The following is a 26,217-nucleotide window of genomic DNA, read 5'->3' on the forward strand; positions in this document are numbered from 1 at the left end:
TCAATAAAACCTCCGTTAACAGCTGTTAGCTCCGTTATGCCTAATACTAACGATAACTAGCTCTCCTCCTGCAGATTTCAACACAGATTTGTTGTTGAATTCAATATAGACACCGCTTTTCCAAGTTTTTCCATAAGCTGTTTACAAAACGCTTATTATCCCAATAGTTTAAAAAGTACATTCTAAATCTTTTTACAAATGTGTGATGAGGCACAGACACAGTAAGCATATGCCTGATTTTATCATCTTAAAAAGAGCATTAGTTCTTGGATGCAATAAATAAATGTAATCCGTTTACTATCTGTTGATCACATCAGGACGAAAACATATGTGAGCGGACAAGATGAATGTAGAAACAAAAGATAAGGTCTGGGACAAATGTTTAAAGGCCATCTAATCCAAGGAAAAGTTATGCAGCTTTCTTATTCATGTTTTATCTTAAGTTAATCTTGTGAGTATGGAAAATTACCTCACATATGATATGTGGTTGAGAGAAATGTAATATATATATATATATATATATATATATATATATATATATATGTATATATATATATATATATATATATATATATATATATATATATATATATAGATATAGATATATCTAATAGATATATCTATATATCTATAGATATATATATATATATATACATATATATATATATATATGTATATATATATATATATATATATATACATATACATATATATATATATATAGAGATATATATCTATATATATAACTTGTTTTTAAAAGAGAAGAAAACTCAAATCAGGAAGGGGTTTTCTTCTAATAGGCCCAATTTGCTGCAAGGTCTATTCAAAGTCGAGATGCTTAGGATAATACAGTGATCCTGAGCTAAAATATATAAAAAAAAGTCCATCTTGCTGAATTTGATTACAAGATAGAATTTGATTAGCTCATCCACTGCAGAAATCATACCAGTGGGATCTGTGGCGTGATGAGGTTGATGCAGCATGCAGCAACAAACCCCGCAGTTTCTTTTTTAAAGATATATGATTTCTTTATGTCTAAGAAAATTTAATGTTTTTTCTTGTAAATTTGTGATTAATTTTTTTTTAAATTTTTTTTTTCTTTTGTACCTACAACAGCCCTAAAACACCATAAAAATATCTGACGATTATAAGCCATCTATTCATTTATTTGCTTCCGCTTATCCAGGGTGGGTTTTGCAGGGGCAGTGAGAGTCTTTCAGATGGACCTTCCCCAGCAATGCTTTTCAGCTCCTCCTAGGAAACCCGAAGCGTTCCCAGGCCAGACAGGGTATGTATTCTCTGCAGCATGTTCTGGGTCTAACCTTGGGCCTCTTTCCAGTCAGACATGCCTGGAAAAATCTCTAAAGGGACTCCAGGAGTCTCCTCCAGAAGACTGAGCTTCTTACCCTATCTCTGAAGCTGAGCCCAGCTATCCTCTGAAGGAAGCTAATTTCGTCTGCTTGTATCCAAAATCTAATTATTTCCGTTGACCCAAAGCTCATGACCATAGGCGAGGGGCAGAAAGTATGTGGACTGGTAGTTTTTTTCCGGCAGTCTCCAACTTGGAAGTACTGACTCTCATCCCGACCACTTCACACTATAAAGCGTATTCACGTGACGTCATCATCTCATCCGCGCCATCTTGGGGTCCACCTAGTTAGCCTGCTGCTAGTGGGAGTCAATGGGTTTTGCTATTGATTTTGCGTACTGGAGACAAGTTTTTACACACAGGAAACTTTTAAGCCGTACAAAAGTCTGCAGGCTTATGCCCAATTCACACCAAAACGCTTGTTTCGCTGATTTTACTCGCTCGACACGTTATGTGGTTAACTCGCTTTTCCGCAACCAGTTGCGGCGGAAAGCCAGCGTGGCTTAAGTCCCGTGACCGCATTGTCACATAGCCCGGTCACGTTCCTGTAAAACAGTTCTCATTTCCGCTATCGACCATGGGACATTAACAACTATTTCTGCGTTATGCTTGTTGTGTAAATACCACCAATAAAACAAATGTTGGAACATTAAGCGCCCCGTGTCTGGGTTCATACTACAATCCGTAGTCGCACACAGCTATCTCCGGCTCCAGGACGGGTGTCTGTATGAAGCCGCTTCCAGCGCTCATTCAGGACCAGCAGTGACTGTTTGGCTGCCGTGCTGAGCGCTGTTCCCATGCAGCCAGTGTTTTATTTTACCTTGAACTGAATCACAGAGTAAAGGCAGACATCGCCCAACGGAGTTGCCATGTTCATGGCTTCCTCCCAAGTTTCCATCCACAGTTTCCTTTGCGCAAGTGAAAGACATTGATTTTCGCTCGGCTAAAAAGCTAAAGGAGATTATTGATGAGAGTGTGTCAATTGAAACGTGCCTACAACCCGATGTATCAACAGAAACACATGAGAACAGTCCTCATGCTCATACGCAGAGTGAAACCGAAGTAAGTTAGATGCATTATTTCAGAAGCTGGACAAGTTGAAGTATAAGTCTGTCTTGTTAAGCTGAAAAACCCATATTATGAATCATTAGTCCCACATCCAACAATAAGGCACAGTACAATAATCACAAGACACGCCCTTTTGAACTGAAATTGTGTCTCCTTCAGGATATAATAGTCATTTCTTAAGAAAAGCGGCATAAAACACAGCGAAACAATGCCGTGCATGGAACCCAACATGGCGGCCAAAGCTTGTTGTGGTCACGTGGGTGAATACGCTCTTATTTTTTTTTTTAACGCTCAGTATTTAGAACTCATGTTAAACATTCAGTCTATTAAAATCATGATCTTTTTTTTTACAGGGCATGCTAATGAAGCAAAATGAAATTGAAAAATATATATCTAAAAGTGAAAAAGAGACTGGATATTTCTGTTTGTCCGTGTGTGTTTTGTACCTGCAGTACGATTGGGAGCTGCTCAGGAGGGTTTCTGTTCTCCACGCCCATCGTCAACCACACTTCAAACGCTGTCAGCTGCTCAGCAAAGAAGGGACTGGGCTGTGGAGACAAAACACACACAAAACATTTCAAATAATGTATCGTACATACTAGGGCTGGGCAAAGTTGACAAAATTTAACTAATTAATCGCAAGATTTTTATGCGTGAAATTCAATAATGAAGAAAAACTAGTTTATTGCAGCTTTTTTTTTAAAAGTAATGTTATCAGAACAATATAACAGCACTCTGGAGCAACAGCAAGTTAACATACATATATAGTTAAAAAAAACACTTCTTTTTCTGAACAGGTACTGTTCAGCAGTAAGGGTCCCTGTTGGGGACAAGGCACTCCTTTTGTCCCCGTTAAGTCTGTTGCTTACTTTAAAGATGTATGTTAAAGAACAGCAACTGATTAACTTTATACAAAAGCAATAAGTGCTTTTCATATTTTCAAGTTCAGTTTTTCTTCCTCAGTGAGAAAAGTCCAGTCTGTGTTGGTTTGAACAAGTGCACTGAACATCCTGTGATGTGAGGAAAGTTCTCCTCTTTGAGAGAAGAGTAAAGATCCTGAGTGATCCTGACTCAAAGTGCTCTGCCACAGTGGATCAGACCGCGGGTTCAGGAGCTTTGCGCATGCGCGATTGACTTTAAATCTGGACGCGGATGCTGCCAGTAGACTGACCGCATGTGAGCTAAGCTGCTTGTTGCAGCACTCGCTGCTCGTTGGGAACAGAAGCTACATAACTACGCCGTCTGGAGAGATTTAAAACGATAAGCCCCTACCAATGCAAACAACAACAAAAAAACATGCAAAAAACAACAAACGCATGATCAAATAGTTAACGCCGTTAAAGGACTGCTAGGTTAACGCTGCGGTAACACATCAATTTGCCCAGCCCTAGTACATACTCCCCCCTGCCTACAAAAAAAAGAGGTAATATCACACAATGAGCTCAGAAGTGACACTGCGTTGCAGTAACAACATAAATCTTGATCTATCATGATCACCTTCCCTACCTCTCTCTCCGCTGCCATGGCAGTTTGCCTGATTGATTGGTTGCTGCCCCAGAGTTTTTGATCACAGCGATAGTTAATATGGCACTAGTTATTACAACAGCATTGTTGATTGATATAGAGTGGGAAAATATCAACGCTTTGCAGCTGAATTGCTAAATTAATTTATGCATAATCAAACCACAGACTCACAAACTCACGGATACACGAAAAAAGTGGGGTGTGATTGGGTGCCTGTTTTAAGAACGCCTCAGATAGCAGGTGCTCTGTATTGATTCACGAGGACTACTTAAAATGATCTTTAATTAATATTTTATGATACGTAATGTTGTATTGGCATTTTTTTTACAAAAAGATTGTGCTTTACTGGTTCATTAAAAACTAAATTCTAGCATCTTTATTACCTTTAAATAATAATATGACGTGATCAGGATTTTGGCAGACTTCATGAAGAGAAACAAGGCCCATATGTTTTCGGTAGCACTTTATATTAAGTAAACACTATTTAGCCTTAGTAAAGCATTAATATTCATCATTTATGAAGCATTATTCCATATATAACATGAATACACTTAAGTAACTTATTCAGTTATAAATGTTTCATTTTTGATTATAAGCTTGGGTTTCATACTGTATAAAATATACATGATGGATTCCCAATTTGTAAATGAAGTATTTAGGACTTATAGATGATTAGATAAGATCATTGTTTATTCATGCTTTACTAATGTTAAATAGTGTGCACTTATTAAAAAGTGCTACCTGTTTTTCTAATGCAGTTAATGCATATTTTGTGCATATGTCTCTTTTATTTTTTATATCAGTATCACAGAAGAAGAAATAAAACACATGACTTGTTTGAAGGGGTAGTATGGGTGCAGTATTGCTAATACTCAATTGTCAAAAGTAGAACAGAAAACTGAATTTGTAAAATCTTCTGTTGACTTAAATCAGTTGTGACAATTACCAAGACAATTAGATAAACAGTTGAAGCTCATCAGAGAAGGGTTAAAGGCTGAGAAGAGGGAGCAAGACAGAGAGGGAACATTTCCTTTAGTAGTCCACAGAGGCTCAATTACGGTGCCGGTAAGTGTTTTCGGTCCGTGCGCAGGAGAAAGGGGAGGAGGACAGAGGATGGAAAACTGCCCCCAGGGGAGCGATGGAGAAGATGCCCGCCTCCGAGGGCCGGGTGGAGGAGAGAACAGGTTCAGATAAAAACGCTACATCGAGGAAAGCTGCTCAGGTCTAACTTGGTCTGTTGGTAGTTTTCTGATTACAAAGCACGTTGGTCTGTTGAGCGTCTGGTGAGTAAGTGTCACACACGCAAAAACTTACACACCAAGATGTCTTGTGTTGACCCAGATATATTAAGTCATCATCGGTTCAATCAGCCTCCCGCGGCATGTTTCCATTACACTCAGCATCTCCATCACAGTCCCCTGCCATGTCAGTGCATATAACAACAAACTGGCCGAAAGTGCAGGGGGCAGTGGTTTTAGAAACACTTTTTTATTTGACACTCACTTGAATTATTAGACCTGACGTTTCACAATGTTATCCACTGGGAACGAGTGTGTTGGAGAGATTAGTAGAGATGCTGTAGATGCTGGAGAACTTGCAGTGCAAACAAGAACTTTTGATGTGTACAGACATTGAGTGGTGGACGGGTCCAAGATAAGAGCCATCCATCAATTACAAATGGAACAACTTTCCACCTTTCAAGAAACGCTGTAATGGTCTGCAGGCTTGACCCCCACAGTCCCTAACCCCACCCCACACACACACACACACTCTTACTCTAAAGGCAGTACCCTCCTCAATGATGGTAGGCAGCTGAGAGAGGCAGATGTCCACGGCCAGGTCCCACGCTTGCCTGTAGAGGGGTGACAAACACAAACTTCATAAAAATTACGAAATGTTACAAAGAATGACCTTAAAACCAGACATATGTGGTGCTATTATTGTATTATGACCCAAAGAAACAGAAACAAATACATTCCAGCACTTCCTAGGACATGCTAGGACACGGCTCATCCTTCCTTTAGCACTCTCATTCTCTTCAGCTCACATTTTCCTCCTTGTATCTTCCTCCTGCACATACAACGCTTGAAATTCCCAGACCGAGGTCCTGGAGAGGGCAGCAAGAAGCCCTTAATCCCTTTTCTAAACACCAGCATTCTCTCATGGTCATCATATTTAATTCATCGGGTTATGTAACTCGAAAAAGACTCGAGAAGCTGTAAAATGGTTTGTTACGTCTTTCTCTTTTTACTTCCACTTTTCCAGCTCTTTTTTCTTTCTGAAAATTAAGCTCGGGGGCCTCGATGATTTTACCCCTCAGTTAACATAAGTCAGGGTTTGAGTCACGTTCACAGAGTAGATGCACTAATGTAATGTAATGTGATGCAGAACGAATTACATGGACTTCACTCTGTCTGAGACTCTTTATGCTTTTTTTTCTTTTCTTTGCTGCTCTTGAAACAATACTTAAATATAGTTTTACCTGATCTAAATGAAAGACAACCGAGTATTGATAGGAGTAACTCTGAGTAGTAATAACATCCTAACTATTCCTACCCGAAGGGCACTGTAGTTCTCGAACACACTTTGAAAGGGAGGGGCGAGAAAATGGTTCTTTAGTTGGTTGCAATCTGCAACTCCACCACTAGATGTCACTCAATCATATACACTATACCTTTAAAGAATAACTCAGGTTTTTTTTCCAACCTTGACCCTATTTCCCATTTTTTCGTGTCCAGGTGAATAATAAGGAAAACAATTTTTGGAAGTGGTCAAGTATTGAGTGAGATTGCTGCAGGCAGCTGTCATGAAACAGGTTGTAAAGCTCCCACTAAAAGGGCCTGTTTATATTATTGTGTCTAACCAAGTTTCTGTCGAGAAGAAGTCTTGCCCTGAAATCTCGTGTTGCATTCACACAAAAAATTCAGTCTTGACATTGAAAATCTTTTAGATAACAGGAAGCTATGATTACTGTACTCGAACACAACAAGCTCAGATAACACAATTAGTACTCCAACTCTCATTCTCATTTCCATAGTTGTCAATAAGCAACAAGTGACTTGACACAATAACGGACCGACTGAATTACTCATAAGGCAAAGAAAATCTCTGTAGTGTCCTTTTCCTAATGTTTTAAGACACTTATAATAACAAACTGAGCCTGTAAGTTGCAAAAACAAGCACTTTTAGTGCACAGAATTTTAAGGTGCGGAATTGCTGGAATTATAGAAGATCATAGTACAGCTCCTTTACCAGCTGCTCACTGCTGTGTACTCTTTCAATACTGGACCAATTTTAAAAGTTGGTGGCTCCATCAGTTACAAAAATCATGGCAAAGTAGGGTCCAAGCTCATCTTTAAAACTGTATTTAATTAACTGCACCCAACAACTGTGTGGCTGTCTACCTGAAAATGTAGATGGAAAGTTTACTCCATCAATCACTTAAATGGTTATAAAAGTCCACAAACAGGCAATTTATTCCAGCAACTTGGAACTCGTCAGCTGGTAAAAGTTCAGGCAAAACGGGGGAATTTATTAATTCAGTTGCTACTGCAGCAGCCCTTCCATCAAAAAAAATGTCAACAGTGCATAACAGACATTACTGCATTATTAAAAACAGGTGCTACTCTTTCAGCAATGTTATTGCTCCTATATAGAGGTTCGACTTTAGAGAAAATACACATTGGTTGAACCAAAGATTATCCAACAGATTTAAAGCAAAAAATCCCTTGTATTTGTATTCATGATGTACATTTTTACATCACATTAATCTTTAAAAAACATTAAAGATGCATGCTACTTCTAGATGCAAGTCAGATTAGTATTTCGTGAAATATTTTTGCTTTAACTTATTTGCTGAGCATCTGCTAAAATAAGTGCTTGTTTACGGCATTGCGTCAAAATCACTAACATGACAATTTACTTAAGTCTATATGGTAGTTGCTCGTTGAGAGGAAAAGTTGAAACTCTGGAACCAGTAACTTTTTGGTAGGTTTATGATGTGGGAACAAAATATGCAAGGGTATAGTGGCGATACTCGTCCAATATTAGCTCAAGGCTGATGAGAAAAGTAACCCAGTGTCAGGTTAAAACATCTTAGATGTTGTCTGTGATGGTGCCTACAGCAGGTGTGGTGCTATCTGGATTGACCACGGAAATGATTTCTTCTCAAAGGAAACCTGTTATCTCTCCATCACAGTTGCTTTTATTTGTTTTTTTTAGAATGACATGGAGCTTTTCTACGTGTAGAACTAGCAGTGCCACTTAATACTGAACTGAACAATATCTGATAATTCTGTGTCCATCCTTTAGTAAAATACATTTTGTGACTCAGTATTACTTTGGGTTCACCTTTTATTAGTTTGTTCGAAATTTTCTAGCATTTTTTCCGTGTTTTATTTAATTCTTTTACAACCCTGTCTCCCTGTTTACGTTGCAATACAATAAAGCTGCATTCTCAACAACGTTTTAACGGAAGTACACATTATCAAGAATTACTGCCACAGTTTTGAACATGTAGTTAACATTATGAAGTGAAACCAAACTACTTCGTCAGGTTTAGATATAATTTAGGTATTAATATTTGTAAGTTTGTTATGTAACTTCAGTAATGCAAGTAATTCAGAACTTAAGTCCACTTAAATATGTACATTTTGTTTTTACAAGGAACACAAACAGCGATCTCCCGGGTTTGTTAAACCCAAAATGGACTAGGATTAGGACAGTATTTGTAATACAACAAAAACTATTTCTTCTTAATATGTAATATACATTTTAAGACATTTAACAGTTGAAGGTAGAGCTGAATATTGACAAATTATCTTTTTCTTATTTTGTATAATTTTGAAAATTTAGGTCCCATTGAGGGATCCGCAAATAAACTCTTAAAATAAGCCTTAACATAACAAAATCAAGATGACAATAAAAAAGGTAATTCATAAATAATCATTAAAAAAAGAAAAACAGCAAAATATCACAAGGGTATTTTTTCAAGGCTCAAAAGTACTGAAATTGGAACCTGTGTAGAAATTTTGCAAACAAATATTCGTCCCTAGTGGAGTTTATGTAATCCAACGATAAGGAAACAAGCGGATAGAGCAGCCAAATCTGAAAAGACACGCTCACAGGGAGGAGGCTGCTGCAGCATTCAAGATGACAGCATTAACTCGAATGAGCCTGCCAATACGAATGAGTAACTCATCACCAAAACCTGTCTGTGTTAGTGTGCATGGTGTGTGAGATGAGGGGCCGCCCGCTAACGGAGGAGTGTAGAGGACCAGTTGGTGGCTGACTAAGCTCTTTTCCCTGTTGCATGCAGAAAGTGGTGCAGCAACGCACACTCACATGCACACATATAAAATAGACGCACACCCACACATTAACTGCCCACAAGGGAGTAATCAGCCTTGGCTTTATCAGCTCCCCCCCATTCTGCACCATTTGAATAACAATTGCTGTTTGTGTTTGGGCACTAGCATCGATCAACGAGCCCCCAAATTGCTTTAATACACCCTCTCCATCCTCGTTTTTATCGTTCTCACCGTCTTGTTTCTAACCCTCTTAAAACACCTCTCGTTATTCTGTCCTCCTTAATACTGCATGTGCTGCTGTGAAACAAAGTCCAACTCACAATTTCTTTGGCGGTAAACAGTGCAATATACCAACAATCTAAAATAATGGGTAAAAGCAAGAAAAAAAAAGACTATTGCTTTTTCTAGAAGCAAGGAGCAGTGTTCTTCATAACAAGTGGTGCCAGGGTGTTACACAACAAGTCTTCCTCGAGGCGAAGAGAGTTTCTTTATTTTTGTATTTGTTTTTTTTTTTCATAGGAGGCAGATAAAAAGTGGGAGAGATGGAGGAATGCATTTATAGAGGACCAAGAAGAGAATAGAGAGTGGGAGAATTATTTGCGTAACTAAAGGGAGATAGATGATGGGATAATGTTGGCTTTGTAGTACTTCTGTGTGTCTGTATACAGATCTCGTAATGAGAATACGTTGCTGTCAAATCAGGGAGATGGTAGACCATTGTAACTGTGCAAGAACCTCTCCAAGAGTGAGGAAAATAAGTTTGGAGCTCCATTTTGTAAATCAGATTGAAATGGTTTCTCTCTGTGTTTATGAACGAAGAAAAGGTGTAAAAAAGGTTTTGCCAGCACATTTTTTGTGCCTTAAATCTGGCGTTGGAAACATTGGAGGAACCAGCAAAAGTATGACTATGCCAGGTTATGAATGTATTCAACCAAAAAAAAACAGCCTGGTGGTGCCAATTCTCACACTAACTCTTTAAGACTAAATCCAGAAAGAATGTCAGCAAATCTGACAGCTTGTCAGTCGAGGCTTTCCTTCAAAAGCCACCCCCCAAAAATGGTCATTATGAATGTAAACAATTAACTATTCTTCGTACTCACAGCTGTCAAGCAACAGCTTTCATTTAGGACCAATAAAATGATAAACTTTTAAGATGAGACTTAGAAAAGTAAATCAACATAATTGCTTCTCAGGACATCCAGAAACTGCATTTGTCTCAAACTGTGAGAAGTCAAATTGACAAGTTTTTTATTGTTCGAGAATGAAAAATATATTTTTGTAGACTGGTACAGTTTTATATTTAGTTGAACCACTGCTTCTAAGCTAAATCTGCCATGTCTGCCACAGCTCGAGATTGCTAACATTCCTCACAGAGTCTTGTAATATACCCCAGGTGTTATTTTGTAGCTTTTAGTCAAAGGTGGACATATTTGGCTGCGGGTTATGTGTGTGTAGGCGGTAGAAGAAACAGCAATGCTGTTACTCCATGTTGTCTTGTGTGTGTCTGCAAAGCATTCAGGTTGACTGAGGCTGCTGTCAGTAAAGACAATATCTGCCTCGACTTCATGAGCAGACAGCAACACTGGAAATAGTCCACATACAGAAATAACCAAGTAACTAAATCCTGGGAAATATACTTAGAATGAACGAGGTGTATGCATATGCTATTTATTTTAAGAAAATGAAACACCTACATGTTTTGGCTCACATTTACTCATCAGTATGTAATTTCAGAAGTCGTGAGAGTGATTAAAGCAGTTCATTTAGTTTTTCTGTATTGTATGAAAAATGTGGCTTGAAAGATGGGGAAAATTTACATAAACTGGCGTGCGAATTTATACGCACACTTTTGTACTTGTTTTACTTAAATTGATCGATGTAAATGAGAAATAATGGTCTGCATTATAACTAAGAACGTAAAAAAGATGTGAGGAAAAATACACCTTTAAAATGTTAAAATTGTATGATTTTGATGTTGTAAAAATAACATCCAAAGCTCAGGAAAGTGTGTGAAGCCGACAACTCAACAATAAAGACAGGGATGCTAGTTGTTGTTGTTGGTCAGTAAATACTCTTATGCTTATACTACTTGATTAAGAAAGTGTCTCGTTCTCTTTTTCTACCTGTGCTAAAACCTAAAGATAGAGTAGAAGATTCCATACAACAACGTTGGAGTTATTAGAAGGCACTTTAAATTAAACAAGCGAGCTGTTAGCCTCTGCTTCCAGATACTAAGCTAGGCAAAATGTCTTAACCTATCTGAATATAAATCTTGACTTTTGCTGCGAGTATGTGTATTATTAAACTTTGTAAACATATTAGCAAGCACTTGTATTTAATATCTCACACTGGCAAAACATGTTTGTTTTTCTAATTAGCTAAAGTAATAAGACAAATCAACAAAACAAATGTCCAGAGTAACACAAAGTACATTGTTAATAAAGTGGGAAACTGTTATAGAGGCGTTTTCATTCAATAAATGAGACCATAACCTTTGGGCTAATAAGGCAAATTAGCCATTTACGCATAAGTGACCAAGTTAAGTGCATTTTTAAATCTCTAAATGGTTGTTTGAAAGTAACCATTTAGAATATACCACTAACTACAAGGCCATGGCATCTGTGGAGGAAATCAAGCATTGGGCTTTGTTGTGTGTCTTACCACATGGCGTGCATGTATGTAGGAGGTAGCCGGGGACTGCTGACCGGTGTACAGTTGTACGACCTCATAATTCTCTCTGCTAACAGAAAATTGCGGAACAAGCTGGCCACCAGCAGGTCCTGGCGAAACAACTTCTGGAACAAATCTAAGGACAAAAAGACAGAAAATATATGATCCAATATGTTGGAGTCTGACGAGAGACACTGAATGAATAAAAGACAAGATTGCCAGTAAGGAAAAGAGACAAGTGAGTGAATGAAAATCAGAACTGCAGTAAAAAACTGAAGTTTAATTACAGCAAACTGACTAAAGGGTAGCTTGTGTGAATGCTTACAGAGTGATATGCAGATGGGGTGTGATCACATTTCAATCAGCTCATTAATTCATCTACTAATTATCTTCAATAGGGCTGAGCCACAGCCATGCCAATCTCTGGCTTATGATTGTGATTCCTCTGTTTGCGTGAGGAAGTTAAAGTGTGTGTGTGTGTGTGTGTGTGTGTGTGTGTGTGTGTGTGTGTGTGTGTGTGTGTGTATAGAGGGGAGGGGTGGAGGGGGGGATATAATGAGAGACAGTGTCTGACAACTTCTGTGCCTGCTGTTAGTGTTCTGCTGTTTAAATGTTGAAGTGTTGCTTGCGTGCGTGCGTGCGTGCGTGCGTGTGTGAGAAAGAGAGGCAATAGTGAGTGTGTGTGGATTAAATGTGCAGTGCCTTCATTACAGGGATTTTCTCTGACTTGGGCTGCTTCATTAACAGCAGAGCCCCAAGGGTTTAAAAGGCTTTGGCAGCCATCAGCATTGTCACATTTCTATTCTAGCTGGGATACAGTTTGTCTCAGGGGGGAGTCTGAGTGTACTGTGTGCGTGTGTGGATGTGTACTGCAAGTGAGACAGGTGAGCAATGAGAGAAGGCTGCATGTGCTGCATGCAGAAGATAACTTCATGTGAAAAAGGAAACGGGCGTGAGTATTTAAAACCGGTCAAGCTGCGTCTGTGGGTAATGGTTAGTTGCATGTGTTGTCACAAGCAGAGTTTTGCTTTCGCATTTTTGTGTGTTCTTACTTGCTCTTACGGACTCCAAATTACAGTGAAAATGATATACCCTGTTACTGTGCTAGACACTCTAAACACACTTAATCTCCATTTGAGGAGCCAACTTGCACTACTGGCTTCTTATATCAACAACGTTGCTATTTTCAACCACCAGGGATCGCCTCAAAGTTTCAGTATTGCTGATGCTTCACTACCGTTTTTATAAAGGTTCCCTAATTTGGGATCCCTGAGAGCTGAAACACAGCAATCATTTATTTGTTTGTTTTTATCATTAGCTAGACTAGCTCGTTGAAATAAAGAATTTTTAAAAACAGTTTCAAAGCTTTGGTGTCTCTTCACTATAACCTGTATAAAACATGGTCTCTGTGATGTCACCCAAAGGAGCCTAAGTGGTAACCTAGGTCCAGACCGCTTCACTTCAGGTTGAGTTCAGGTCGACTGATTCGTCTGACATTGTGACATGAAACAGTGGTTTCTTGATTAAGAAGGGATCAATCAATAAGCGTAGTGCGGGGACCAATGATTTGTCAATCAGTGCTAGGGTTGGGACTAATACTGTTGTCAAGCGTTGTCGGCTGTGCATTGGAACAGAGCGGTAATAATGGAGACATTGACTCGGCCATCAAGGCTGTTCTGAACTGATTAAAAGCACCAACGTGTAGAGTGTAATGAGTTGACAGCTGTCTGATAGCAAGCAACCGATGTGAAGCTCAAAGAGGGGGGCTATTTGTCTCTACATCTTCTAGACCTGATCCATTCCTCCTTCATATGAGTCTGTTATGAACTAATACAACACAAAATTCTACAAATAATCCACAATACCTGAGGGAGGCAACCTGAGGCATGCTCGCCAATAGCTTATCCAGTTGCACACAGGCAGTAAGTAAGAACAAGTGCCCTCTCATCTGCGTGCCAAATGACCTCTGTGAACGCCATTGACTGTTAAGCAGTGTGTTATTTAGGCTAGTTTAAATTACATTTCCCACCATTTGCATTCCATGAAGACTCGATCTACTCTGCCTCTCATTGGCTAGTACTCGTTGCAATACAAAAATAAGACCCAAGTTGTCGTGAACTGTAATTTGTTTTGGCAGATTGTTAACTGTGTAAAATAAAATCATGCTATTTTATTAAACAAGTTATGTGAAGCCTCACCTCTAGGCAGCACGTTCCAGGCAATCGTGTCAGTGATGGCTGTGAAGATCCAGTTGAGCTCTCCGAGGGGAGTGCGTCTGTCGTTGAGCCTGCCGGGGATCCTGCACCACACACAACAAAACACAGATGGCAGTGTGTCAGCCGCACTCACTGTACGTCCCAAAGTTGACTCGGAGCGCAAAATGGCAACTGCCCAGTAGTTTGATCACAACACATCTGATGAAATTTACATTTACATTTAGAGGCACTTAGGCTCTTACTCAGAGAGACTAGCAATGAGTGCAAGTTTGAATATTCATGTTCTTGTACACATTGTAGGCTGTAGGCTGTAGAGCAAGAGTTGAGACACAGAGCAACAGCAGGCACGAGGAGAGAAATGAATGAAACATTTTGTGAGAACAGAGATTAACTAATCCCAAAAGTAGCAGATAAATAGAACAATATTTAGTGCCACTCTGTCAGTTTTAAAACAAACCCAAAACATTTAAGACCTGCAGCACACTAACATTTTATAGTTTGTATGTACCAAGGTGTGTGATCTAGGTTTGTCCCAGAAAAACACTTGGGTTTTCAGTCCAAGAAAGAGGTCCTAGATTGCATTGTGAAAATAGGGTCACCAATGGTCAATATAATGTTTGGCTAACGTCATATTTTAATAAAGTTACCATTAGACGACATATATGTTAACCCGAGACACTAAACTTGTGCGACAACAGGTTTTCTATTAAAATGGTATGATTGGGTTGAAAAATTGGTTGTATTCATTGCACAACATTGACATTCTTCAGTTTTTTCTTCCAATTTTCTCCCCATCTCAGAAATGTCAACTTGCACTGTCACTGCCAAACATTTTGTTTCTAAAGTGGTCTGAATATAATTAGCTGGTGCACTGGAGCACTGCCAAGAACATGTCTTTGTTTTGAGGTAGAAGCGTTAAATACAGTTCTATAAATTTGTTAATAACTGACACCATGCTACTATATAATAATACGTAACTTTCCTAATCAATTAGAAAATACTTTCACAGCGTGTAATCAGCACCAAAGTCTTGCAGCTGGCACTTAAAGTTGATCAGCAGCCCAATAAATGACTTATAACTACACACAGAGAGTCTGACCTTTTCCTGCCCCAAACCTCCCATTTCCACCTCTAAGTGACAAATAATAGCAGGCTGTGAAACTCCTGGCAGGTTCAAGCCTACTGTATAACCATGAGGGCGAGCCAGCTTTGGAGCACTTTGAGTGCTTGCCAAAGGTGTTTGGCGAGTCAGCACTAAGATGAACACTCAGCAGTTCATAAGCTTGCTCTATATCCAGTGTAATATCTTTGAGGAGGCAAAAGGGCAGAGAATGGGTCAAATACTGGTGGTGGGTGAATTGTTTGACAGGCTGGAAAAGGAGTCAATCCATCAAAATATCTGCAAAAATTATTGTTTTATCCATTTTAGTTCAGGTGATACTTATTCAAAGTAATTTCTATTTGATGAAGCACCTTGTAAGTCATTCAAATTAAAACAAATGCCTCTCTATGACCTACTTTGGTAAACAAGACCATCAGAGGTCTTAATGTCTGCCACATTGCAGCGCTGCAGGTCAGCCGTTTTATGTGTTATAGATCATTAACCAGGTATGTGGGCATAATCCTATAGTGAGCTGCATTGTGACGACTGGTGGGGCAGCGGCTTTGCTTTTAGCATATAAAAAGGTGCTTCATAGTGCCTAATTCCCAACACCCAAAGGCCAAGTCTGACCTCAGCTGGATCAATAAACAATCTGAATATGTCTGAATACAATAACAGGGCCAAATAGTCTTCTATACAAGGGATACGCTGTTGCTCTTGTCTGGAGGAACGTGCCAGATGTCTACTCTACCCCTCCCCCTCCCCCCGTGGAGAGGGGGGCATCAAGTGTTTCCTTTCAGGATCAATAAAGGATCTCCTCGGCATTATTAATGCTGAGATGCCATCACAGTTATATGATTCCTGTAATAATGGAGTCTAACTTTAGAGACCCCCCTCCTCCCCCTCCCACTCACTGTGGACTCACTGTGAAAGACTCAGGAGATCGACTGTGAGGGAAACAGTGAGAGCCACTGCAGCTTGAGAGAGGCCGAATGCATTGTAAGCAGGTAAAATCCACATGCTCTTTGCATCGTGACTCTCTTATCTGAAAGGCTCTTTATGGATTGATATGAGCAGAATGTGTGTTGGAAGTATGTGGGAAGTGGAGACAGATGGACGCACAGATGGAGGATAGACAAGAGGAATAATCAAATTAATAAACAAATCAACAGCACACAACGACTCAATGGTGGCATTATGTTGAATACATTTTGCAACAAATGTTTGTAATGTTTCCAGGGTGGTGAGTATTTGATACATGCTTTCCAACTGTGTTTGACCTTTAAAGGTGTGACTTTGTTGCCAATTAGAAATGATCAGTGAGTGTACAGCCCATAATCCATTTGCTCATGCACAAATGAGCAATTTGGACACCGAAAATTATGACAAACGAAAAGAAAAGATGCTGTGACGATTAACCGAAGGCCGGCCAATACCCAGCTTCCCTGCGTCTCTCTGCTGCAGCCTTCAAAGTGTGATTTTGTGTTGTTGTTTTTGTTGTTGTTAGGATAACACAGTCAGTTGACAAGTAAATGTCATTATTGTTGTAGCTACAGCTAACTTACTGTGTCAAATTGTGAGAATGAAAGGCGGTACAGATAGAAATAGCTTCTAGTAACCTAATATACAGCTGCTGGTTATGCTTGGTCAGTTTGGAAAAAGAAAAAGAAGACAAGACAACAAGAGCGGTGTTGCACCCCTCTCTGTTGTCCTGCTCTACCTACTTTTTCAATCCTCTGTAGCAGAGAAGGTGCAGGAGTTGTTTAGTTGAATAACTATTTAGTCTAGGCTACCTTTATAATCGATTTTAACTTGGTTTGTGTTAGAATCTGTGAACCCGACTATGGCTCTAAAATATCAGTGGCCTTCACCAGGTGCACGCTGCGCCACGGCCACCGGAGCTGATTGCAGCCACCCTTCATCATCAATAGCCAGGTTTCCATTCAAATATCTTGCAAATTTTTACTGGAGTTTTAGAGAATCAGCAAAAGAAAATGAATTTCCAACCAGTGAGTTGTACAATTATTAGGTTTTGGGTTGTTGAGATAAGCAGTAGGCTGCGCCATTTCCCCAATCAGAAGACCTTTACAGTTGCAGAAGATGGCACAAGAAGATGACAATATGCTATTTTCATATATTAATGTGAGGAAGATTATATCAAATCTGGTTAAGGCGATGAAGAGATCCAAAAATGTCTGTCTCTTCAGCAGAGCAAAAAAAAATTGGTTTCGATTGCACTTTCAGCCATTTTATTTTTATCATAACACCAACTTGTCCACATCTGCCAAAAGTAAAGCCCTTTACATTTTTGGCACTTTTTAAGCAAGGATTTAAAATGCGCATAAAACCCTGCGGGTGAAAGCCTGTGATTTCACGATACAAACCACAGCGCATTTCACAGTGCAGTGTATTGATAAATCCAAGGCGCTGTCCGTGGTGCTCAAGTAGCAGATGGATTTGTTGCATCTTTTTCTCTGAGACCCGACTGTCAAAAATAAACAAATTGCCAACATGCCAAAGCTGATATACAAGCTGGTTAAACGAGGTCTGGACACCGTTGTAAATAACAGTTTGTGATGGTCTATGTATTCCAGGACATTATTTCTGTTGTGCACCCAAAGGTGCAAGTTACACTGCTAATACTTGGGTGAAATATACCCGAGAGTCGATGAATACGTTATATTTTTCAACTTCTGAAATTATGAACAATTACGCAATTTAATGTTTATGCATCTTGTGTTAACTTTAATATGTTTAAAAGGTTCAGCATCATGCAATGAGGTTGCAGAGCAAATATCTCCTCTGTGCCAAGTGTGTAGGAGAACGACAGGGCCAAGTGTTTGGTTTGTGTGTTCTGATCTACTGTAGAAACATGGCTTAGAGGGATTTAAAAACAGCGTCAGAGTGACTTTAGTTTTTGCCTCGTAATGTCTCTGTTTATCTAACAAATGTACATTATTTAATCTGTTTTGTATTTGCCCTGTTGTGGGATAATTCTTAGTCAGTTCATCACTTTGAGTATTTTTTCCCCTCCTATAGTCATTTAATTGACGGTTATAAAAAAGCAAAAATGATTAGAGAAGTAGCTTTGACAAAAAAAATGCATTAAACAGCTTCATAGTTGAAACGGTTGTTTCTGTGATATTTCCTTTTGTGTTCAAGTATCCCCGAAAAATATGTTTGACCTGGCTTCATAGAGCAGAGAGGGGAGATGGAAAATGTGTTTGGTTTCATTTAAATTTTATACGCTCTTCGAGACCCTCCATTATTTATCTCGGGACATCAACTGAGTCAACATTTAGCCCTCTGGACAACATGCAATGAACCAAAACCGCAACTTAAGCATCATGGACTTCACCGACCCCCCAGATGAAACACAAAGAGCCCTTCTTCAGTCATGTTCAGGGCTGCTGAGACATTAGTGCAGGAAGAAAAACCATACTCTCTCAGCACTTAATTGGGTCATTGTAGTGAATTAAATGTATCCCAGTCAGATAAAATGCTGCGTTCATGTCACGTCAGACTCAACGTGATATCAGTTTTTAACTTGTAAATTCGGTTGTCAACATTCAAGTCCACATAATGACAGTTTCCTGAAAGGTCTAAATTAGTGCCTTTTAATTCCTAGAGAGAAAATTTCAAAAAGCTATCAACACTGTTGCTGTATCCTCACCATAACACACAACTTATTCCACACTGATTTCTGTTAATCATGTACTGCTGCACATCCTGATGTATCAATGTAAATACTGTATGTTCCAACACTCCCATGTGTTTATGGTTCCGTTTATAAAAAGGGGTTTATATCGGAGTGAAATGTAAAAACTCTGGGGTTTAAAATGAATGACAAATCTGATTTATTATCAGAAAAAAAGTGTTTTGTGATACATTTAATTAAGATACATGGTGGTGGCTTGTATTTTATTGAGAAATCGTTTTGTCAGAGTCTAAATATACTTTACTTTTATATTGTTATATAAAATCCTACATTTCATATTTCTGTTTGCACATCAATTCAAGGTTATCTGTTGAATTAATTTGACTTTTATTAGTTTTTTAACACTGTTTGGAATTGGCAACATCTCAAATTCAATTTCAGTGGAGTAAACAAACTACTACAGAACAGGTCAGCAACTTTTTTGCTGCTCAACTCTTTTTTTTAAACCATACAGGCTTCTAATAAATAAACACTGCTATGGCCACTTTTAGCCTCTCTGGCTCCAGCCATCGAGTATCTCTCAATATCTCTATCAGAGATTGTGGACATATTTAAAAAAGAAAACTTTAAACTCACATTTTAGGCCTGGCTTTGATTTTGTTAATTTTTTTTTTAATATATATATTCTAAAACTATATATAATTTATATTCATTTGAATGTTTTATTTATTGAAGGTTTCTTCTTTTTTACTTTTTATGATCAGAACTTGTTAATTTGATGCATGATTTGAATTCAGATCAGTTTGTATGAAACCATTTTGAATACATTTTTTAGACGCCATACTGACTCCAAACCTTTGTGGAACATCACGTCTCTGATATTCAGTGTTACTAATGCCTGAAGGAAGAATGAGATGCGCATTCTCTCTCCAGCGCCGTCTCTGCCATAACGCAGTGTGATGTTAGTGGGTGCTAAAACTCCCCTCACAACAAACGATTCATGAATAACTTTTTAACCTCTCCAAGGAAGTCTATCTTCTGGTGAATCAAGTAATAATGGTTGAGGAGGACAAGAGAACTTGAGCATGAATGGAGCGCTTCAATGTTGTCAAACCCAACGACTGATCTTGGTGATGTTGAAAAGGCAGAATGTAGAAAAAATAAAATCATCTTTAAAGGCATTAGTCATCGCTCTCGTGGTTACGCATCCTGCAGCAGTTTTATGTCCAGTATGAAGGAATTTCCTGGGTAATGTGTATCCCGTGGACAGAAGTGGTGTTTGACAGAAGAGGAAAAGGAATATAGAGAATAGTGTGAAAAGAAAATCAAAGGAAGTGTCAACTGTTTAAATTTTTTTTTAAAAGTAAGAACAATGACAAAAAAGATGTGAAGTAAGAAATGTTCATGGAATCAGAAATAATTCCTCAGCAATATTGTTGAAATATAGGAAACATGTTGAGTGAACATGTTAACTCCCCAAAAATGATCCACTTACACACTGGACCAATAAGTATGACTTAAATAAGCCTTTAATCAAAACAAGGAGATATGTTCTTTAATAGCTGGTTCCTGATTTATTAATTGTAACATGTGAGGAAACCAATAGTAAGTCAATTTATTCATAAATTAACCCAAAATATGATCTAATGATGGTTGGTCCCCAATAAAGGACGTCTAAAAACACATTGATGGAGTATATTGTTGTGCAAAGATGACTTTCATGTTAATTGATCATAATGTACAAAGTGTTGAGCTTACATTAAAAGTAAACAACCACAAATCAAAACCAGAGCAGAATTCTAGTTGAAGACACACGTATGTCCAGGTTCCGTGTTTGCGTGTGTGTTTCTGTCAATTGTGTGTACATGCACTAACACACTGTGTCTGGCTGTCTGTGGCAAACTAAAATCATAGTTTGAGCATGTGACGAAAAACGTTTCACTTTTAAGCAAATGTCATTAAGAGACTGCTAAGACACTTCAGGTTTAGCACCTCAAGGGGCTTTCCAAAAATACATGACAGTCTGCTTTTAAGTTATCACTACTTCTTAAACCTTCTCAACCAACTTAGTTTATAGGTGTCATTTTAGTCTGCATTGCACTTAAGGCTGAGAAAAAAAAGGATCTTTGATGGTTTTGTGAAACTACTGAAACTTTGGATATGAAATCCATATTAAGCACTATAATATCACATTGTGTGTGCCTAAGAGCAAGAGATGTTCCACGCTCAGCCGCTTGGCACCTGGAGGTTTATAGAAGAAATGTGGAGCTTTAAATCAGGCAAACTACTGCTGATGCTTTGGCTGTGAAGGAGAAACAAAGGCAAAGAATTGCACCTGCAGGACTGAACACAACACAGAGAAAACAGACAGGAAGATAGACAGACACGAGGAAAACCGGATAATGATCTCTCTAGACTGCACCTTCCAGAGAGAGAGACAGAAAGAGGCAAAGACATACAACAGTGTTTTTTGTTTATTTAGGATAGCGGTGGAGTGCCACTTACTTCTCGATGAGGTCTAACGTCACCCCTGGCACCAACTTGGCACTCTTCTGCATACAAAACCTGGGGGAGAAAAACAGACAAAGAAAAGAAAAGGCTGCTGATGAGAGTTGGACAGAAAACGAGAGGGGCTCAGAGTATATAGCAATAATAAAAGTCTGGCCTCTATGGTACAGATTTTACAACCTACGAGAGAGAATCAACGAATAAAACACTCAAATGAAAAATGAGAGATTTAAAGATTACCACTGAGCACTTTGATAAGTGTATGTTGGCTAAGTTACAGTCAAAGAGGAGGGGGCAGGCACCAGGAAACACAGTCATAGTTCTCAAACGTCTGGCATGGAGGTTATTGTTTACTGTGCATGGATAGCTCTGACAGGTCGGGCCAGCTGTAGGTAACAGCAGGTTTGCTGCTTAGAGCCCTGACAGATCGGCGCAGGAACCCGGAGGAGCACAGGCGTATCTGTGAGTGTGCATGTACACTACAGCGCTGGAGATTACAATGTAAACTAAGATTACGTTCCTTTAGCTCACTATTTTTTTTTCTTCCTCTAAAAGTTTGGTTTAGCTAACCTTTACTGAATTATTTGAAAAATTAGTAGGAATTTGACAACTCGCATAAAACTGCCCTTTTTTGTTGACACTATTGCACCCAAACACCCTAATCTAAAGCTCTCTCATTCAAAGGTTGTTCTGGATGCTGGGGGATGATGAGATCTCACATGACACCAGAGTGACTCTTATAAGAACAACATGTGCCTGGCACTCAAGGAACAAAGAGAAGGACGGATGTAACCAGAATAACTTGTTCCAAAGTCTTAATCATCAGAAACTTTTTTTCAATGAAAGCCATAATTAGGGTTGGGTACCGAGAACCGGTGCGAATGTGGCACCGGTTCCAAGACGCCCGGTACCCACCCGACCGAAACAACGCGGATTTCGGTGCTTCCTTTCGGTGCCTGAGCCGATTTAAATACTGTTTTGTTTTTTTTACACTACTCTGTAAAGTTGCACGGCATACCGATACTAAAAAGGTAGTGCAGTACCCGTGCGTTAAAAACGATAGTTCGCATATTTTTAGTATCAATACTTTATTAAAATAGCGCGGATTAGAGCGCAGTCACTGCTCCACTCTCTCTCATGTTGCTGCATGCGGCGGAGCGCAAAGGGGTGGGGCTACCAGCGTGCACACGCAGCGCGCTCACAGAGCGAACAAAGCTGTAGTCCAGTAAAGCTCTCCAGTTGATATTAATGATGATCTGCTGTCCAGTAAAGAAGCAGTTTGTTGAATCCAACCGATTCAACAAACTGACTGGAGTTCTGTTGCAAACGCTCCTTATCAGGCCACCTTAAGCTGGTCTGTTCTTTTTTTAAATAAATAAATACCTATATGTTGTTTGGAGTTTGAAGTTAAACAGTTTGAAGCCGTAGTTTGAAGTGTTTTGTATGAATTTATATTCATAGTATCCTTAAAACAGTTAATATATTGTTCAATTTGAAGAAAAAAATGGCCTTGGCAATAAAAAAGTATCGGTGCAGGCACCGTTTAGGCACCGGTATCGTTTTAAAAGTATCGGTTTAGCACCGATATCGGAAAAAAAAAAAAAAAGATACCCATCCCTAACCATAATACACAAAATCTGCATTGATGTGTGCCAGCACTTTGCTGTTTGGCGGTAACAAAGATATTTCATTGATTCTCAAATCTAAAACAATCCAACATGGTTTCCTTTTGCATTTCATTTGAACCACAGTTAAAATACTTTAAAAAAAAAAAAATTAATCTGTGCTTGGCGCAATGGGGATGCGGTGAATTCCCCAACACAAACAGAGATGATTAACTATAAATGGAGTCTGGCAGAAACAGACGGTCCAAAGTGAACAGAGCACAGACCAAGCAGGAGGTTGCATCAGTGAGATCGTGTTTCCACCCAGCTGCTGTCCAAGGAGATGTAAAGCCCCTCAGGGGTTGCAGATAGGAGAAGAGAACGGTAAGAAAGGGAAGAGAGTAGTGTTTGGTCCCATCCAATCTATGAACTCATCGGCTATCCGAGCCAAGTCTTCCTCTTCTGTGTGCTGCTCATTAGTCAGTCTAATGAGCAACTTGAGATGCAAGAATGGAGATTTGAGAGACGAGATCTAAAACCAGGTTAGTAGCCCTTTTACTTAATAAACTGTTTACTTTATACCTTAAAACAAAATGTAATTGTCATTGGATGATACCCAGGTTGTAAATTACATCTGCCCTTATGCTCTCCGTGTGGTCTGTTGAGCTACAAAACAGGAACAAGCAGTCGTCCGAAACAAAGCCTTTTCCTGTTGCCTACAGATTTTGCATTCAAAGGCAGGTATCAGTTTATAGAGAATAGAGATTAAGTCACATACGTATCTATAGTCATTTTGATCCACAACATATCTTTGTGCTCCCAGATTATCAAAAACATACTATACCTTCTGATGACGCAGCCTAAATGAGACTAATGATGTATGAATTGGATATCAATATATGGTATGCAGCTAGAAGATACATTGAATTGTAGATGTGTGCATGTTTTAATAGACAGACCTCATTGCCTACTCACAGGATATAAATACTGAGGATGAATCGTTTGAATTAGTGGTGAGGTCAGTGGAGAGAACTTTTATGGAAGCAGCGTGCAGAATCTTTTCAGATCTGTCCTGGTCTCACCTAAAACCCACTGGGCTTTGTCAAATATCTGCTGAATGCACTTCAGCCTGATGAGGCTTTCATTCTAGCATGTGCTAATTAGAGATTCATTCATACCATCCAAAAAGAAAAATATGTCACTTTAGGGGTGCTGTAACAACTCAAAGTAGGACACTGTCAAACATGAACAGCAGCTCATCTCAGAAATGAGTCAAGCTTGGAAAATAATTCTGAAAAGCTCCAATCTGCCACTAGTTATAGAGACAGCCAACTTTGTATCAATCCTGTGCTATTTCAGTTCAAATTACTCCGTATATAACTCCATAAATGGTCACAACATATTGTAAAATGTCACTTAGCCAGTGTTTGCGTCGTTTTGCGTTTCAGGAATAAAGCATGAAATTTCCCTTTGGCCAAGAAGACAGTTGGTAAGGAGGCAGTGACATCCAGCATTATTTAGCTCCAAAAACCCAATGTTTCTTGCATAAACAACAAAGTACCAAATTATAACAGCGCAGTCTGGTGTTTGTACAGATGTGTGGTTACTTTGTAGCATCCTGATGTAATGAAGGTAAACATGGTGGACGGCCGTGTGCGTAATGACACTGCACTCTGGTGCGTCACTTCTTAAATCTGTAGCTGCAGATTTATCAACATGTGTCTCCTGATGCCATCTGATGCCTGCAGGGATTTAATGAACTATAGGTAAAGCTTTTTACACAGTATGAAGCAGATGTGGACAACACATACTTAATTAATAATTCATATATAAATACATGCAGACTAGTTTACTAGTATTTAATTTCTAATGCCAATTTAAATGCATCTACTGCTTGTAAATGTAAAACCCATTTGTTATTGAAAGTATTTTGATTGCTGATGTTGATGACGTGATTTGTGTCTAAAACCAATGTGGTTCTGCGAAGTCTGTTCTCACAATAAAGTCCATTTCCAATTAAAATACCAACAACTCTCTTCTTGTGAAACCTCATTTGAATAAACCTCCCAGCTGTTGTGACTCAAAAGACACCTGTGCTGAGCAATAAATAAAAAACACAGAGACAGGCGAAGCAAATTTCAATGTCTGCAAATTAACAAACAGCACTGGTCGTTACATCCCCACGAAAATAGGTCCCTTAGTCAAATAAAAGTAGATAAAGCCAGTGTGTTGTAAAACGGGTTTTACAGGTATGTCCCAAAGGGCCGAATTGCTAAATTATCCTCAAATCTGCCTGGTAGTAATGCTTCTTTGTCAATGGTTTTCTTCTCAATAATTCTATTATTCTCACTAGTAGAACTAAATAAAAGTCAAGGACATTCAAGTAATGCGTGATCCTCTGGAGACCATGATTTGTATAATGTAAACATAGTAATCTTTTCGTTTATGACTCGAGGGGAAAAAAATACCTTCAAAGTCGTTCCAACTAAACAAGAGTAAGTGTGATTGAAACCAATACAAAGCTGATAAAAGATATACGGTCAATGGATGTTGCAGTGAGACATAATCAACACTTTCAGAGTGGATCGTCTCACCTTTTACTGTTTTGACAATAAGGGTTTTCCAGTTGATTATTATCGACCGATATTCATCCTAAATAGTTTGATTGACTGTCTAAATGAAGGCCACTCAGATGATGCAAGATGACTCACAAGAAAATGTATCTACGTGCTCTTAAAATGGCTTCACCACACAAGTGTACAAAACATGTTTTTTTACTTGCACTTCTCACGCACAACACATACTTTCTCATTTTACACTACCCATGTGTCACACCCACCGGCTTTGTACATGCTCGCATCTCAATCACATTGAGGAGCTGCAGTTTGTTTTCATGGACAAACTGTAACATACACTGCCTCCTGGCAAATGTACTGCTAGTTTCTCCTCTGCTCCATTTGTTATCGGCCGACACTGCTTTCAGTGATCGGTGATGGGTCCCAAAAATGTAGATCAGAGCAACCTTGGAGTAAGAAGTCGTAGTTTTTTTATTGAGAAAACCCATCAAACGAGTATGGATGATATGTTGATTAAAGTACAGGACGGCTGGAGTTCAGAGATGAAGAAGGAAATTGAGGGATTATTACAACAGCAAGGTTGCCAAACTTTAATTGGATCGGAGGGTTAGAG

The 26,217-nt window shown here is 38.9% G+C and overlaps 1 protein-coding gene across 2 annotated transcripts in view; it reads right to left on the reverse strand.

Moving 5' to 3' along the window:
• rptor (regulatory associated protein of MTOR, complex 1) overlaps window positions 1–26,217 on the reverse strand; it is a 126,378-nt gene that overhangs the window by 48,470 nt on the left and 51,691 nt on the right. For both annotated transcript variants that reach the window (XM_068589217.1, XM_068589216.1), the window contains exons 8-12: window positions 21,422–21,481; window positions 14,139–14,239; window positions 11,932–12,076; window positions 5,738–5,813; window positions 2,884–2,985 (exon numbers count right to left, since the gene is read on the reverse strand). In XM_068589217.1, the coding sequence (XP_068445318.1) occupies window positions 2,884–2,985; window positions 5,738–5,813; window positions 11,932–12,076; window positions 14,139–14,239; window positions 21,422–21,481 (484 nt within the window). The remainder of the gene's footprint in view (window positions 1–2,883; window positions 2,986–5,737; window positions 5,814–11,931; window positions 12,077–14,138; window positions 14,240–21,421; window positions 21,482–26,217) is intronic.

Source organism: Clinocottus analis, unplaced genomic scaffold (assembly GCF_023055335.1).
Source record: "Clinocottus analis isolate CAN_PGR_092001 unplaced genomic scaffold, fCliAna1.0.p SCAF_22, whole genome shotgun sequence".
NCBI lineage: Eukaryota > Metazoa > Chordata > Actinopteri > Perciformes > Cottidae > Clinocottus > Clinocottus analis.